The sequence below is a fragment of the Podarcis pityusensis genome, assembly GCF_964106645.2.
Source record: "Podarcis pityusensis genome assembly, chromosome: 4".
NCBI lineage: Eukaryota > Metazoa > Chordata > Lepidosauria > Squamata > Lacertidae > Podarcis > Podarcis pityusensis.
In genome coordinates this window covers 34,518,650-34,532,647 of record NC_138027.1, presented here as the reverse complement: position 1 = coordinate 34,532,647, position 13,998 = coordinate 34,518,650, and the positions used below count along the sequence as shown (strand labels likewise).

The 13,998-nt window shown below is 40.8% G+C and overlaps 1 protein-coding gene across 1 annotated transcript in view; it reads left to right on the top strand.

Moving 5' to 3' along the window:
• The window catches only part of IMPG2 (interphotoreceptor matrix proteoglycan 2), a gene marked incomplete at its 5' end in the record, with an annotated part of 64,134 nt that extends 52,381 nt beyond the window's left edge, over positions 1 to 11,753 (top strand). The window contains 10 exons of the mRNA XM_081003906.1: positions 222 to 286; positions 2,837 to 3,164; positions 3,421 to 4,751; positions 5,303 to 5,522; positions 6,971 to 7,181; positions 7,566 to 7,754; positions 8,727 to 8,925; positions 9,171 to 9,250; positions 9,804 to 9,871; positions 11,422 to 11,753. Coding sequence (XP_080860032.1) covers positions 222 to 286; positions 2,837 to 3,164; positions 3,421 to 4,751; positions 5,303 to 5,522; positions 6,971 to 7,181; positions 7,566 to 7,754; positions 8,727 to 8,925; positions 9,171 to 9,250; positions 9,804 to 9,846 — 2,666 coding nt within the window. The 3' untranslated portion in view covers positions 9,847 to 9,871; positions 11,422 to 11,753. The remainder of the gene's footprint in view (positions 1 to 221; positions 287 to 2,836; positions 3,165 to 3,420; positions 4,752 to 5,302; positions 5,523 to 6,970; positions 7,182 to 7,565; positions 7,755 to 8,726; positions 8,926 to 9,170; positions 9,251 to 9,803; positions 9,872 to 11,421) is intronic.
• Between the last annotated feature and the right edge of the window lie 2,245 nt (positions 11,754 to 13,998).

The window sequence follows — 13,998 nt, the reverse complement described above, 5'->3', positions numbered from 1 at the left end:
CTCTTCAAGTAGAGTAGAGTTTAGTCGTGCACTTGCCCCAGAGAGCAAGCTGCGTTGTGCACATTTGCCATTCTCCGAACTCCTACTAGCAGTATTGTTGCTTAGAAGCATGTGTGTTTCTTCAGTGAGATAGGAAATGAAATCAGTGCACTTAAGATCACAAGCAATTTAGAACTCTATATAAGATACATGACTGTCTTCCTTGTTACTTGTCTTCACAGTAAAGGAAGTATTCTCTTCTGTGACAGAAGACCCGACTCGAATTACTGCTAGGCCCATTGATGATGTAAGTTCATTTTTTTGTATTGGCCTGGTTCAAACATCATGCTAAGCCAAACCTTGGCTTCGTGCAAACATACAAGCATGCTGGCTGCCAAAGAGGAGACCACATCCCCTTTGCTCATCCCCATTCACTTTGCTGCAACCTGTGCTAAGATAATCTGTAGTTTGGCCTAGCAGTTAGTTTAAACCTGAGCTCATGGTTTAACTCTCCTGTAAAAACCACATGACATAAACCATAGGACGAACCTTGATTACAACTCATGGCTTGTCTGTAAACAGTTAAAGCATGAGCAGGAATTTGGTTGATATGCTGGACCAAACTATGGCTAAACTCAGTGTGGTGCAGCAGCAAAATAACTGGGGAGGGTCAAAGGAGGCACAATCTCTCTTCAGAAAGCCAAGAGGCTCAGCCATTCACACTAAGCCATTTTTGTTCTAGCAGTTCTTTGCCCTTTAGCCACTTATGAAGTTAACTGAATAATTCAAGTACAATAAGGTAAAACTCAAATATTTTCTTTGTAGGGAAAATCAAAATATTCTCAAATCCTTCATGCAACAATAAGTACTTCATACAGGGTTTAGTCCTTTCTTAGTCATTTAAATTATTTTGGATATATCCATGAAACAGGTACAATATTAGACTGAATATGCTGTCTTGCTGGCAGAAAGCTTTGGGAAATAATTTGTTTTTGCAGAGTGGTATTTTTATCGTATTTTGTAGATTCTTCAAATAGCTTGTGCATAAAAATCCAAACTTGCCAGCATCATATTGCATTTCTTAATGTAGTGTACCATTCTGAGAATTGTTGAATAATATTAGATGCCACAGGAACATCTCTCTGAATTTAAGTAAGTGATGAAGTGTAATTCCTGGCAGACATATGCAAATGCTCCAAATGTTTCTATTGAAAAGTAATTGCTCCCAGTCTTTGTGTTTATTTTGCTACTTGTGTACATTTCTCTAGGTTACATAGTATTATCTTTTCATGGTTTTGCTCACATTCCTTTAAAATGTTAGTTACTCATATGACAGCCAATGAAGATTGGGAGAAGGGTGGAAGTCAGGCATTAAGACAGATCATCTTCTGTCTTCTACAGTGAAGCCCCACAGCTTTTTCAATGAAGAGCAGTGATATGATTGGGAAGTTCTGAGTAGAGGAGTGTGTGTAGGTGCTGAACCTTTTCCCCACTGGCTATTTTATTCTCTGAATTCCCCAGCTGCTTTTCCACTCCACAGAGCTCTGGGTGCGTGATTGAAGTAAACATGCATCTATACACTTTTCTAATCATGGAAAATGAGCGATTTGAGCTGGAGCAATTGTGGGTAGGGGAAAGGGTTAAGCAACTTCCTGTAACTTCTCTGCACACTGTGGTTGCTTCAGGAGAGCACTTTACAAAAAAGAGCTGTTGGAGATTTGTCTGATTACTGTGTAACATCTCTGCCACTAAGACAGCACAGGTTGTTGAAAATGGGAGATTGATTTAACTACATGCAGATCAGAAGCAGAGGCGGAGCTAGCTGCTCCAGCACCCGGAGTGGCACACATGCTGTGCAGCCGGGGACAGGGCCAGGGGGGTGCCGCGGTGAGCATCCCAGGGGCAAGACAGCCATGGGGTGGAGTGAGCTGCCCATGGGGGGGTGGAGTGAGCTGCCCATGGAAGGCTGCTTCCTGGGCGGGGGTGTGGTGTGGTGTGAGAGACGGAGCTACGCCGCTTTGCCAGCAGCCTTCCTTCCTTCCCTCTCCCTTTTGACAGCTCAGGGGAGGCTTCACCCCCCCCCCAGGAAGCAGTCCGGGAGCGGGGGGCAATGGCACGCTGCCTGCCCGCAACTCCCAAGCCTCCCCTGAGCTGTGAAAATGAAGGGGGAGGCCTCCGGCAAAGCAGTTAAGCTCCCCCCTTTCCCCTGACACCTCAGGGTAGGCTTGGGAGTCGCGGGCGGGCAGCACACCGAATGTCACCCCCCCCCTCAGTGATGACACCTGGGGCGTTCCGTCCCCACTGCCCCCCTTCCTCCGCCCCTGATCAGAAGTATATTCTGCTCCCATCTCTAAGCTTGGTGGCCAGAGAATCTAGCCCTTTCTCCTTCTAGTACTGCATCAACAATGCTCAATGGCATTCAACTAATGGCTACATGGAGATGGATGAATATAAATGAACAGAATGGTAATTAGACATAGTGTGCATCTAATCAGTTGCCTGCAAAGTGGTACAGAGAATCCCCACCCGCCACACCTGGTTCTCCAGATGGGACAATACAAATTTATATGTGGTGGCTACATGCATAGACTAGACCCATTGATGTTAATGGATATAAATTAGTCGTGTCCATTAATTTCAGTGAGTCTACTCCGAGTAAGACTAATGCTAGATACAACTTCTGATCAGTAATTTTGAAATTATTGTGTGGTAAACTTCATAGATCACTTATGATCTTGGTGTGTAGCTTATTGATGTGGTGGAATGTGGGAGTAAGCCTTGGGGTTTATGCACTGTGATTTGTAAGGTAATATGGGCAATCATAATGGCTTATAACCATTATGGATCTGAATTTTAGGATCGTGTTGTGGTATCTGAATGGCCCTCTGCGGATGAGTCAACTGTAAGCAACATCTTGCCACTTGATTTTACCAAGCCAGGTTTCATCTTTGATATCGAGCAGTTCAATGGCAATGAAATCTGGTTAAGACCAGATGGATTTCTGGGCAACTTCAGTTCAACACCAAAAGATACTTTCCTCTCAAAATCTGATATCACCATTCCCCCAGACGATCTGCTCTTTGTGGATGAAAAGCAGAAATTGCATCCTGTCACGCCAACAGCATTAGAGATTGACTCACTTGTGGACTTAGAAAGCATTTCTGATTTGTCTTCATTAGAAGATGGTATGTTATTTTGTCTTGCTTGGTAGCAGCAGAGTTACATGTCTGATCTTAGAAAGCTTGGGGAGTTACTTCCTTTCCAGGGCCCCCCTCCCTGTGTAAGCAAGAGTCATTGTAGCCTGAAGAGATGATGGCATTTACTGGAGAAAGAATATAAAAATAATCTGCCAGGGTGGGGTGGGGGAGAGAATTTGAGTAAATAAAATCCAATAAGCTGAATTTATAAGAACTACTTAACTTTGCATATGTTTATTTGTAGGGCTTGAGGATTCTAAAGAGTTGGAAGAGCTCCTTTTGCCTTCAAGTCCTGCCCCTCACATTGTGCCAAGTGACATCCCACCCACAAGTGATTCTGTGACTCCTCTTGCTCCTCTATCACCAGTGGCCTCTGTATCAGCCATAGAGCCTAGCACTAAAGAACCATTACCAACAATTTTAGAAAAGGAAACTCTGCAACCCACTGTATATATAGAAGACCACGTAGATGACTATGCTTCTGGTTCAGGACAAGAACCACAAACAAGCATATGGCCTTGGTATAGACCTACATTGGAGACAGAGGGATCGGGTGTATATGACTACAAGGAAACAGATTCTATATTGCCTTCCTTAAAGGACTACACATCTAAAGACCTCCCAGATGAAGTTGTATCTCTGTCATCTATTGAAATAGAAGGCCCTACAGTAGAAAGTGTTATGGCAACATTGACTGAGACCTACAGCATAACACAACTGGAAGATTCCAGTGAGGATTGTGAAATCATTTCTGAAATAACTGGAATTCAAGACCAAATCATAACAGAACTGTCACCAACAGACTATCCACCTATAACCTTTACAATAACACCACCTGATAGCTTCTCTCCATGGAGTGCGCTAGATAAACCAGAAATAATTTTAACAGCAAAACCTTCTGGGGAAAGCCCAGTGTTGGATAATTTTATAGTAGAACAGCAGATCCCTGACACAACGGCTCAAGAGGCCTCTGGATCAATTGCTCTGAAGCCTGTTGTTACTCCTTCTTCTGAAAGTTCTACCCATCGGCCTGCAGCTGAAGTCACAAGTTCAATAGCATCAACTGATTTTGAAATTTCAACCTTGGTACCTTACTTAAAAGACATGACAACTGGCCCCAGTGACTTCACTGGAGAGTTTGGCACAATCCTAATCACTAATACTCCTCCTAGCAGTTTTGACAGTGAAGTAAGCTCTTCCTCAACTCTGACTCTTACAGAGTATTCTGTCCATGCCCTCTCTGACAAGCCCACCACACAGCCAACTGTAGTTCAATCCACAGTTATCCTAGCAGAATTGGAAAAAGATTTGATCACAAAAGATCTGGAAGTTACAGAACAGGACCAAGGAAGACATATGACTGAAAGTCATGTGGAGCTTTCTACAAGTGCCCATTCCACAGAGATGGCCAGTGTAGCTGGGGCAACTCATGAAAACCTCAGCAATGTTACTGTCCCTGCACGCGCATTAGTGGTATTCTTTAGTCTTCGAGTTACCAACATGATGTTTTCAGAGGACTTGTTTAATAAAAATTCCCCTGAGTATAAAGCCCTGGAACAGAGATTCTTAGAGCTGGTAAGATATAGTCTCAAACTGAGTTTTTTTGCCAGGGCGCATTTAGCATGTGAGCAGCAGCCCAGAGGCACAGGGTTGTTCGAAACACTTTTTGCACAAATGATTACAAGCCAGTCACATCACATTAGATTTTTGTTTACTACAGTGACTAAAATGCACCTTGATCTGCTGTGATAGTTCGCATTCAGATACTTCTATTCAGATTTATTATTTCCTCTTTTAGACTACACCTATGTGGCAAAACAAAATATCAAATGAAATTGTTAACAATACTTATTCCTGCCCCTACTAATGGCAAAGTATGCAAGCTTCATTCTGCTTGCATGCTAACTAAACGTTAAGGCATACACGGGAAAATTCAAACTTCAGGTTCAAATCAGCCCAACAGAATTAACATCACATATCTTACGCCAGTTTACTCAGAATTAAACCCAACTAAATTAAACAACTAGGTTTATGTGCATACAAGTGCAGGCATATAGATGGATAGATGCACAAACACAGAGAAAAAATAGATGTAATCTTGTTATATGATTTTTCCTGTTTTGTAGCTGGTTCCTTATCTACAGTCCAATCTAACAGGCTTCCAGAATTTGGAAATTCTGAACTTCAGAAATGGTAGCATTGTGGTGAACAGCCGAATGAAGTTTGCAAGACCTGTGCCTCGCAATGTTACTAATGCTGTATACATGATTCTCGAAGACTTTTGCAACACTGCCTACCAGACCATGAACCTGGCTATTGACAAGTACTCCCTCGATGTGGAATCAGGTATTATAAGGATGGATTATTTGCTGCTTGGTCAGTGAGTTAGGAGTAAAGCCTTATTCTCACTGAAGTGACAAGTCAGTTAATTTCACAAGCTAAAACACCCAGAATCATTTTGAAGGTTACACACACACAAGACAACTCTGGGGTTGCAACGCTTATCCCGCTTTACTGGCCAAGGGAGCCAGCTTTTGTCCGCAGACAGCTTCCGGGTCATGTGGCCAGCATGACTAAGCCACTTCTGGCAAACCAGAGCAGCACACAGAAACGCCGTTTACCTTCCCACCAGAGTGGTACCTATTTATCTACTTGCACTTTGACGTGCTTTCGAACTGCTAGGTTGGCAGGAGCAGGGACCAAGCAACAGGAGCTAACCCCATCATGGGGATTTGAACTACTGACCTTCTGATCGGCAGGCCCTAGGCTCTGTGGTTTAGACCACAGCGCCACCCGTGTACAATTATGCTTGGTGTGAAGAGAGTAGATAGGGATAGGTTTTTCTTGTGGCTGGAAGTGGCTCACTAGGTGGGGGGCAGAGCTGCTATGTTTGTTTCCAGGCAGATGAGTTGCTGTTTATTGGGAGGATAGAGGGCAAGGTGGTGGCAGGTCAGCATGGTACAAATTTAGTAGTAGGAGCATTTGGTTGTTTCCAGTGGTGTGTTTGCACTGTGGAGCCTCCCCTCTATCTTCCCCCTCCTCCTCTCCACTGGTGTAAGCAAAAATGAGCCATCTATGGGGAAAATAGTGACTGTCTCACCCAGTGAGCTACTATTGCTCGTGGCCAGTTGAACATAATGTTGGAAGATTTGAGACAGACAAAATACAGCACTTCTTCAAAAGCACATAGTTAAACCATGGAATTTGCTCTTGCAAGATGCAGTAATGGCCACCAACTTACATGGCTTTTGAAAAAGGATTAGACAAATTCATGGAGGATATGACTACCCATGGCTGCTAGCCATGGTGAATAAGCTGTGCCTCCACTGCTAGGAATCACAAGCGGGGAGAGTGCTGTTGCAATCCTGCCCTGCTAATCTGGTTGGCCACTGTAATAACAGAAGGCCTTTGGCCTCATCCAGCAAGACACACAGCTCTGTTTCTCCATATCTCTATTTCTCCATAATATTGATGTCAGAAGGGGCTGTGCAAGATCTGGATCATTGTCTGGGCACAATAGTGAACTGGATGAGTCCTGATAAACGGTACTTGAACCCTGGGAAGATGGAGGCAGTGAGTGTCGTGATTCCTGTGCCCAGGAGATTGAGTGAATGCCAAACAAATGACTGCCATTGAATCAAATTCATTCTCTAAAAATGCTTGGCGAAACAAAAATGTTTTCAGGAGGGGAAGAAATATACAAACTGTAGGTGTCTGTCTGAATTCAATAGGAATAGTTTCCCCAAATGCTGGTGCCACTGCAGTAAAAGTTCTCTTTTTGCTGGTGCCTCCAGGAGATCAAGCTGATCCTTGCAAGTTCCAGGCATGCAATGAGTTCTCTGAATGCCTTGTGAACCAGTGGAGTGGAGAGGCAGAATGTGTCTGTTATCCTGGCTACCTAAGCATTGAAGGATTGCCTTGTAATAGCATTTGTGATCTACAGCCTGACTTCTGTCAAAATGATGGCAAATGTGATATAATCCCAGGGCAAGGGGCAATATGCAGGTAAGTGAACATTTGTGCAACATTTCAAATGCAGAAGATCAGAGGCATAGGCCTATTTATGTGATAATCCAGTTGAATCTGGTTTCAAAACAAAATAAATCCAGAATACTTCCCTGAAGGGTGACCCTCCCAAGATCAGGAAGAGGTGCAGCTAACAGATTTTTTCCCTGCTCAAACTTTGTGCCTTAAACCTCCCTGCTAGCTTCTTCCATGCCTCTTCTCACATTATTCAATTTGACCCATTGTAGAATATTTTAGCATTTCACTCAGCTGCTATCTTAAATGGGTAAAGATTAGCATCCAGTACGAGCTTCAGTCATTTCATGTTGACAATAGAATAACTATTTTCTTTATCACTTCCCTTTTGACATGGGTGGATCACAGATGTCGTGTGGGTGAGAACTGGTGGTACAGAGGAGAGCACTGTGAAGAGTATGTCTCGGAGCCATTAGTCGTGGGTATCGCAATTGCTTCGGTAGCTGGCTTCCTTCTCGTAGCATCTGCTGTTATTTTCTTCCTGGCTAGAACTCTTCGTGATCAGTACACAAAGAGCGAAATTGAAGACTCGTTAGGGTAACTATAACTTGTAGGTTATTTAATCTTGGACACTTCATTAGCATTGAAGGGGAGCCAGATAACAGACAAATACTAGAGATGAACAAATCTGTTGATTTTTGGTTTCTCTCAGTATCTCATTTTTCCAATCTTAAATTCAGTTGTTTTTTGAATTGACTTTCAGTTTGCTTCTTGTTAGGACTAAATGCCAAAAAATCCTAGTGGGTAACCTTAGCTTGATAAGTGGGAGCTGGGAGTAGCAATAGGCAATATCAACCTGGTCATGGGAGGGAAGCATAGGAGCCTGAAGAGGAATGGGCACATACATTGTGACTGCTGCAAAGTGCTAGCCTATTGAAAAGATCTAAAGTCAACCCCAGGGATGAGGGTGGCTCTGTGGGTTAAACCACAGAGCCTAGGACTTGCCAATCAGAAGGTTGGCGGTTCGAATCCCCGTGACGGGATGAACTCCCGTTGCTCGGTCCCTGCTCCTGCCAACCTAGAAGTTCCAAAGCACATCAAATTGCAAGTAGATAAATAGGTACCACTCTGGCAGGAAGGTAAATGGCGTTTCCGGGCCCTGCTCTGGTTTGCCAAAAGCGGCTTAGTCATGCTGGCCACATGACCAGTTGTACGCTCCCTCAGCCAATAAAGCAAGATGAGCACCACAACCCCAGAGTCGGTCACGACTGGACCTAATGGTCAGGGGTCCCTTTACCTTTACCTTTAAAGTCAACCCCCTCAGGCAGTTCAGACATGGAAGCTCTATTCATGTTAGACAAGTATCCCCAATAAGAGGTGAACACAGCTTCTGGAAGAGCACAACTGTCAGTTACCTGTTTGAGGTGTTGCTCCACTTTGCAGCATGAACATTGGTTAATGTCTAGCTTATTCCCTGGAATGTCAGAGATTGTCAGTTAAGCTTTGGGAAATATTTTGCAAAGAGGGGATTCCTGTGTTTGACATAAATTCTTTTTACTTTCTTTACAGGCAAGGAGACAGCCTTTCATCTATTGAAAATGCAGTGAAATACAACCCAATGTATGAAAGTGATGCTACTGGACACAGCCACTATTATCGGAGATATCCACAGCTTACTTCCTATAGTTCAACAAGCAATGAGACATCCACTGAATACAGCAGTGAAGAAATCAGGCACATTTATGAACACAGCGAGCTAACTAAGGAGGTGGGTAACTTTACTTGTTTTGATGTGACCTCTATCGCATCAGAATGACTTACTAATAGCACATCAGTGTGCAATTTCAGTGCTAAATATGGAAGACTAATTTGATGAAAGCATAGTCAAAAGTACTGAAAATATAAGATTTGTACATTATGCTGCTCTGTATTGTACTAAGTACAGAACACCGTTTGGAACTGTTGTGTTTTATATAGGACAATTGTGTAATGTATTATTTTCTAATGTTCCAGGAAATTCAAGACAGAATTAGGATCCTGGAACTCTATGCCAAAGATCGGCAGTTTGCGGAATTTGTAAGGCAGCATCAAATGTGAGTTAAACGTTTCTTAACTACTTCTGTAGATTTTTTTTTTCATTGAACCCACTCATTGTGTTCTACACAACAGTTGATTCATTCAGTGATCTGCTAAATTATCATATTGTAGGGTGCAAGGAAGAAAGTAGATACAAAACCTTCATGATTATACAGCATATTGAAAGTATAAAACTGTTCAAAAGAGCTAATTATTAGCCTTAGGTCAATAGCATTTATTTCCCTAATTATTAAAATTGAATTCCTCACTGTTTCCCAGTTATTTATATTTCATGGTGGACAATTAATACTGTAACTCTAAATCCCATCTTGTAAGGACAACTGCAATTTTAGTGCCATTGCAACTTCAAATTATTGTTACTTTATCTCAACATATTACAAAAGCAGTTAAATGTTTAGGAGGTAGTAAAATTGAGCCAGTCTAGAACCATTATTCGCTGCTCAAAAGCTTAAGGTTAAGCAGAATCAAATGGATATGAGAGAGAGATTATTTTCGGTATTTTTGTTTAAGACTAGATAATATTCAATAGTCTCTTCCCCTTTAAAATAGGAGTTTGAAAGCTGTCAGAAGCACAAATCCTACTACAAGTTAGTCCTGAGTTCTACACATTCAACAAGGTAATGACTAAGGATATGCAGTTATTAGTAGAATGTAATGTCTGCTACTGTGGGTTCTAGGAGATTGCAAACTTGTCATGCTAAGTTATGTCATTACAAAGCTTGTTCGTTGCAAATAATATTATTACAAAGGTTTTTCCAGTTGGTGCCTGAAGCTCAACCATATTTGGCATCTTTGATGGAAATTATGTAGAATTGATTCTGATTGTTCTATTATATTAGACCGTAAGATTTTGTCTGCAAACTTTCTGAGTTGCTCAGACTACTTTGCATATACTAGGAGGGACATTAAAGTGCAATGTATTGCCAAAACATTAATTGTCTATTGCTGCTCTCATTTTGAAGAAGCCAAATTGGGTAGATAATTTAACTGAGTATATGGTCAGTCGTCATGACATCTATTGGCATATCTAGCAGGGCAAGGTAAACTGTAGCATTCAAATCTATTCTATGTTAATATTTAGCAAAAGGCAGCAACCGAAAATCCACAGTGCTTATTTTATTTTAAATGCCTTTCTCTAACATAAGCCGCACTAACCAAAGTTCTTGGAGTTGAGACATGAATGTCATACAGAAGGAAGATTTTGTTACATAAAACATTTTTATTTACAAGAAATAAATATTTTATTTATTTGGAATGGATACAGCTCATGTGTTTCCTCAGTTTAGGATGATGTTTCACAGGTGCTGTGTACTGTTGCTCTGTCCCAGAACATGTTATTAATGCCAGAAGTCTTAGACTGTTTTTTTCAGCAGAAACAGAAAGGGTTCTTGTAGCATTTTGAAGACTATCATTTTAAATACTTTAGCCATCATAATCAATGCATTTGATGAAGTGAATGCTAGTCTATGGAAGATCATGCCATAATAAATATGTTAGTCTTTGAGGCTCTTTATTGCTTCTGAAACATTAGGGGGAAATACTACAGGTTGCCCCTGAGCACATTCAGGGTGTCCATTCTTCAGCAACCGAGTAACCATGATAACTAAACTAAAGGAATGGAAAAGGAAGAGCCTCTCTGCAAGTGATGAAGTCTCTTTGTCTTCCTAGTTTCTGATTGTAGCCACATTGTACAGTTTCATTAATTCGGAAGAAATTATGGGGCTGGTCTAGTCAATTTTGTTCCAAAAGGAAAACAAAGTTTTGTAAAAATTGTACAGGCCTACATGAGTGTATGTGTAGATATGCAACCATCCTTTTTCCAACTAAAACACAATGTTTTTTTTTTAAAGAAAAAAAGAAAAAGAACCACACATATGTTTTAAACTACTTCAAAAATTTACTTTGTCTTTATCAGAGTTGTTTCCTAACCAAGACTCATTCCAATCACATCAAAATTTTGCAGTAGTTAATATTGTTTTATTCTGGGGGCTCATCCCCATGGGATTCCAGGATGCTTCCTGAAAAACTTTTTAAAATGGCAGGGCATAAAACATGAATTTGGTGCTATGAGTAAGAGCAACCTGTGCTCCAGGTATTTTTGTAATCTGTACACAGCCTTTGATAAGAACTTACGTAATTATGGCAGACTTCTCTTTTTTCTTTTCAGGAATTTTGCTCTTAAAAGTGGATCCAGTACAAGAATCACATAAGATGAAGATGGATGGTGTTGCTACAGGAACGAGGCACTGATGCGGCTTCAGAATTTCTTATAGTCTTTTCAGTGATGCATATGGATTTTAATGGTTCATGAATGGATTCCTTTGACCTTGAAATGAATGAAAAAAAAAAGTAAGAAAGGCTCTTTATCCTTGGATTTTCAAACGCAATGGATATCACTGAAGATGACTCAAAGCTGTAACAATCATGAAAGTTAGTTTGATTTATTTGCAAAAAGGGGCGAGTTTTAATTAAATGGGCTACTGGCCACTGAACACATGATTCTTTTCTTGTTTTGTAAATCTTTTTTCTCACATCTTCTTTTTGGTGGGGAGGGGCTATATAAATAAAAAATAAAATAAAGTAATGGTCTTCCCTGCTTTGGAGGGCTAATTTTTGCTGTTGAAAAAGTGTTAGTAGGGAGAAAAATGCTGTGTTGCATGTGACAGGTTTATAGGTAATGACTGTTTCTGCACAAGCAATTTTTTTAAGAAAAGGAACTATTTGGTCCATTGACAGGAACAAGGTAAAAGAGAAGTTAGTTATTTAGCTGTTTTGCACGTAAGGCATATTTAGCCTTTCTTGTCCAATATAAAATTAGAAGAAAATCTATTATTAGGAACATACTAAATGAAGAATTTCAGACTGCAAGTTTCCTCATATTTTTGAAGTTGTCCTGGCTGTTGGCTTTCATGCTATACTTATTAGATAAGATGGCCTGAATCATCTAGGAAGTTATCTCTCCACCAAAAGAAATACGAGTGGCTGTGTACTCAGTTTTTTTACATATATCACAGGCACATGCTACTGAAGGCAAGAAGGACTACAGTTAAATAAAGGATTTTTTAAACTAATAGGGAGTTTGATTAAGTGTATGGTTGTTGTTGCTGATTTTTTTTAATTAAAAAAATGTTTTGTTTTAATTTAGTGTATTTTCTGTGCATATTGTTTTTTTCTCATTAATGGATTCATGATAATGGTTTTGTATGCTATGATTTGTACTGGGTTCAAATATCCCACTAGAGAGATACCAGTCAAGTTCTTAATTCTTTGGAATTGCTATGGATTTGCCCTCCCCACTATTTCTTGGCTGTATCTGCGTACTGTCTCTTCTTGGTTGAGATCATTCTGAACTGAAGAATAATTTTTGTCTTGCCCCCCAACAAGGCGAGTATGAATACTTTTGGGTAGTAGGTAATTCCTGGAATGTAACTGCATGACTTTGTTTAGGTAACTCTTAATAAATACCAATAGGGGATAAATATTTCTCATGTGAATTCACATACACAATTTGTGTGTCTCTCTGGTGCTTAGCTTTTTTTAGTCATAGATACTCACAGTTTTGATGCTGTTTGGCATGGTTTAGAGTTGATGACCCCAGGATTTTTGGGGGGAGGGGCTGTGCTAAAGACAATGCTGGCTCAAATCCAGCACACCTTGTTACTGCTCTAGTTTGAGTCATACTGTTGACTCTAGTAATTCTGTTCCTTATGGAGGATCAAGGCAAATCCAAAACTGTAACTCCAACCCATATGCTTGCCCTCTCTCCCAGAAGTAGCCTGTTTTAACTGTGATCATTCTCTCCACATGTACAATGCTACCCTGCAGCCTTAACATTCCTCCATGCAATTTATGCAAAGTTTGGGATTCCCAAGGCCATTGCAATCCATTTGAGGAGCAGAGGTCCAATAAGTGAAAGGATTGATCCTCCAGCTTCCATTTCTTTGCAGCTGGAGGTACATCCTAGGATCTAGCTCTGAAATGCATTGCTGTGTAACATGGTGCAAGAGGAACCAACCTCTTCATGCTTCTTTCCTGCCTTCATACTCTACCAATAATTTGCCATTTAGGGCTGGTCTGCACTGCTGCTTTGCTGCACACAAATGTTCTCTTGGGGTGAATCCGAAGTGCCTTTTCCCTGCGGCTTCTGCAGGGAGCACAGCTGAAGTTGAGGCACTAGTTAATCTTACTTAAAAATCATCCCAGTATAAAAAGGGGCCATATTACGTCATCTGAAGATACAGCTGAACAAAACACTGTCATCAAGGTTGTCACAGTTGGGTGGAGCTGAGTGCACACTTTTGTCTAATTAGCAGCTTTTCATATGACTTTTGCTATTGCTATGTGTGCGCTTGTGAAGAAATCCTTGCGATAATCCTCCAGTCTTAAAACACAGCTCAGTTACAACACAATATAATTAATGAAAACACGTGGAGAAAGGAAATTTAATTAATGGGTTCACAGGAAAAGAGATACTGCATAGGCAAATGTGCCTAAAGCAATGAAAATGAATGCAAGCAAACTAATCGACAGTGCAGACACAGCTTCCGTTATAGAAATAAATAATATTTTAGTTATCATTAGAGATTGACAAGTAATATATCATGTAGTCTGAGAGAAAATTCTCTAGCGTGTAGGCAAACTCTGTGTGATGTGGCTCTGTGCACATCCTTCAACAACAGCTTCTTATATCTTGAATGCTAGCCTTGAAGAGGTTCTGGTCATGCTAAAAATGAATATTTCATTG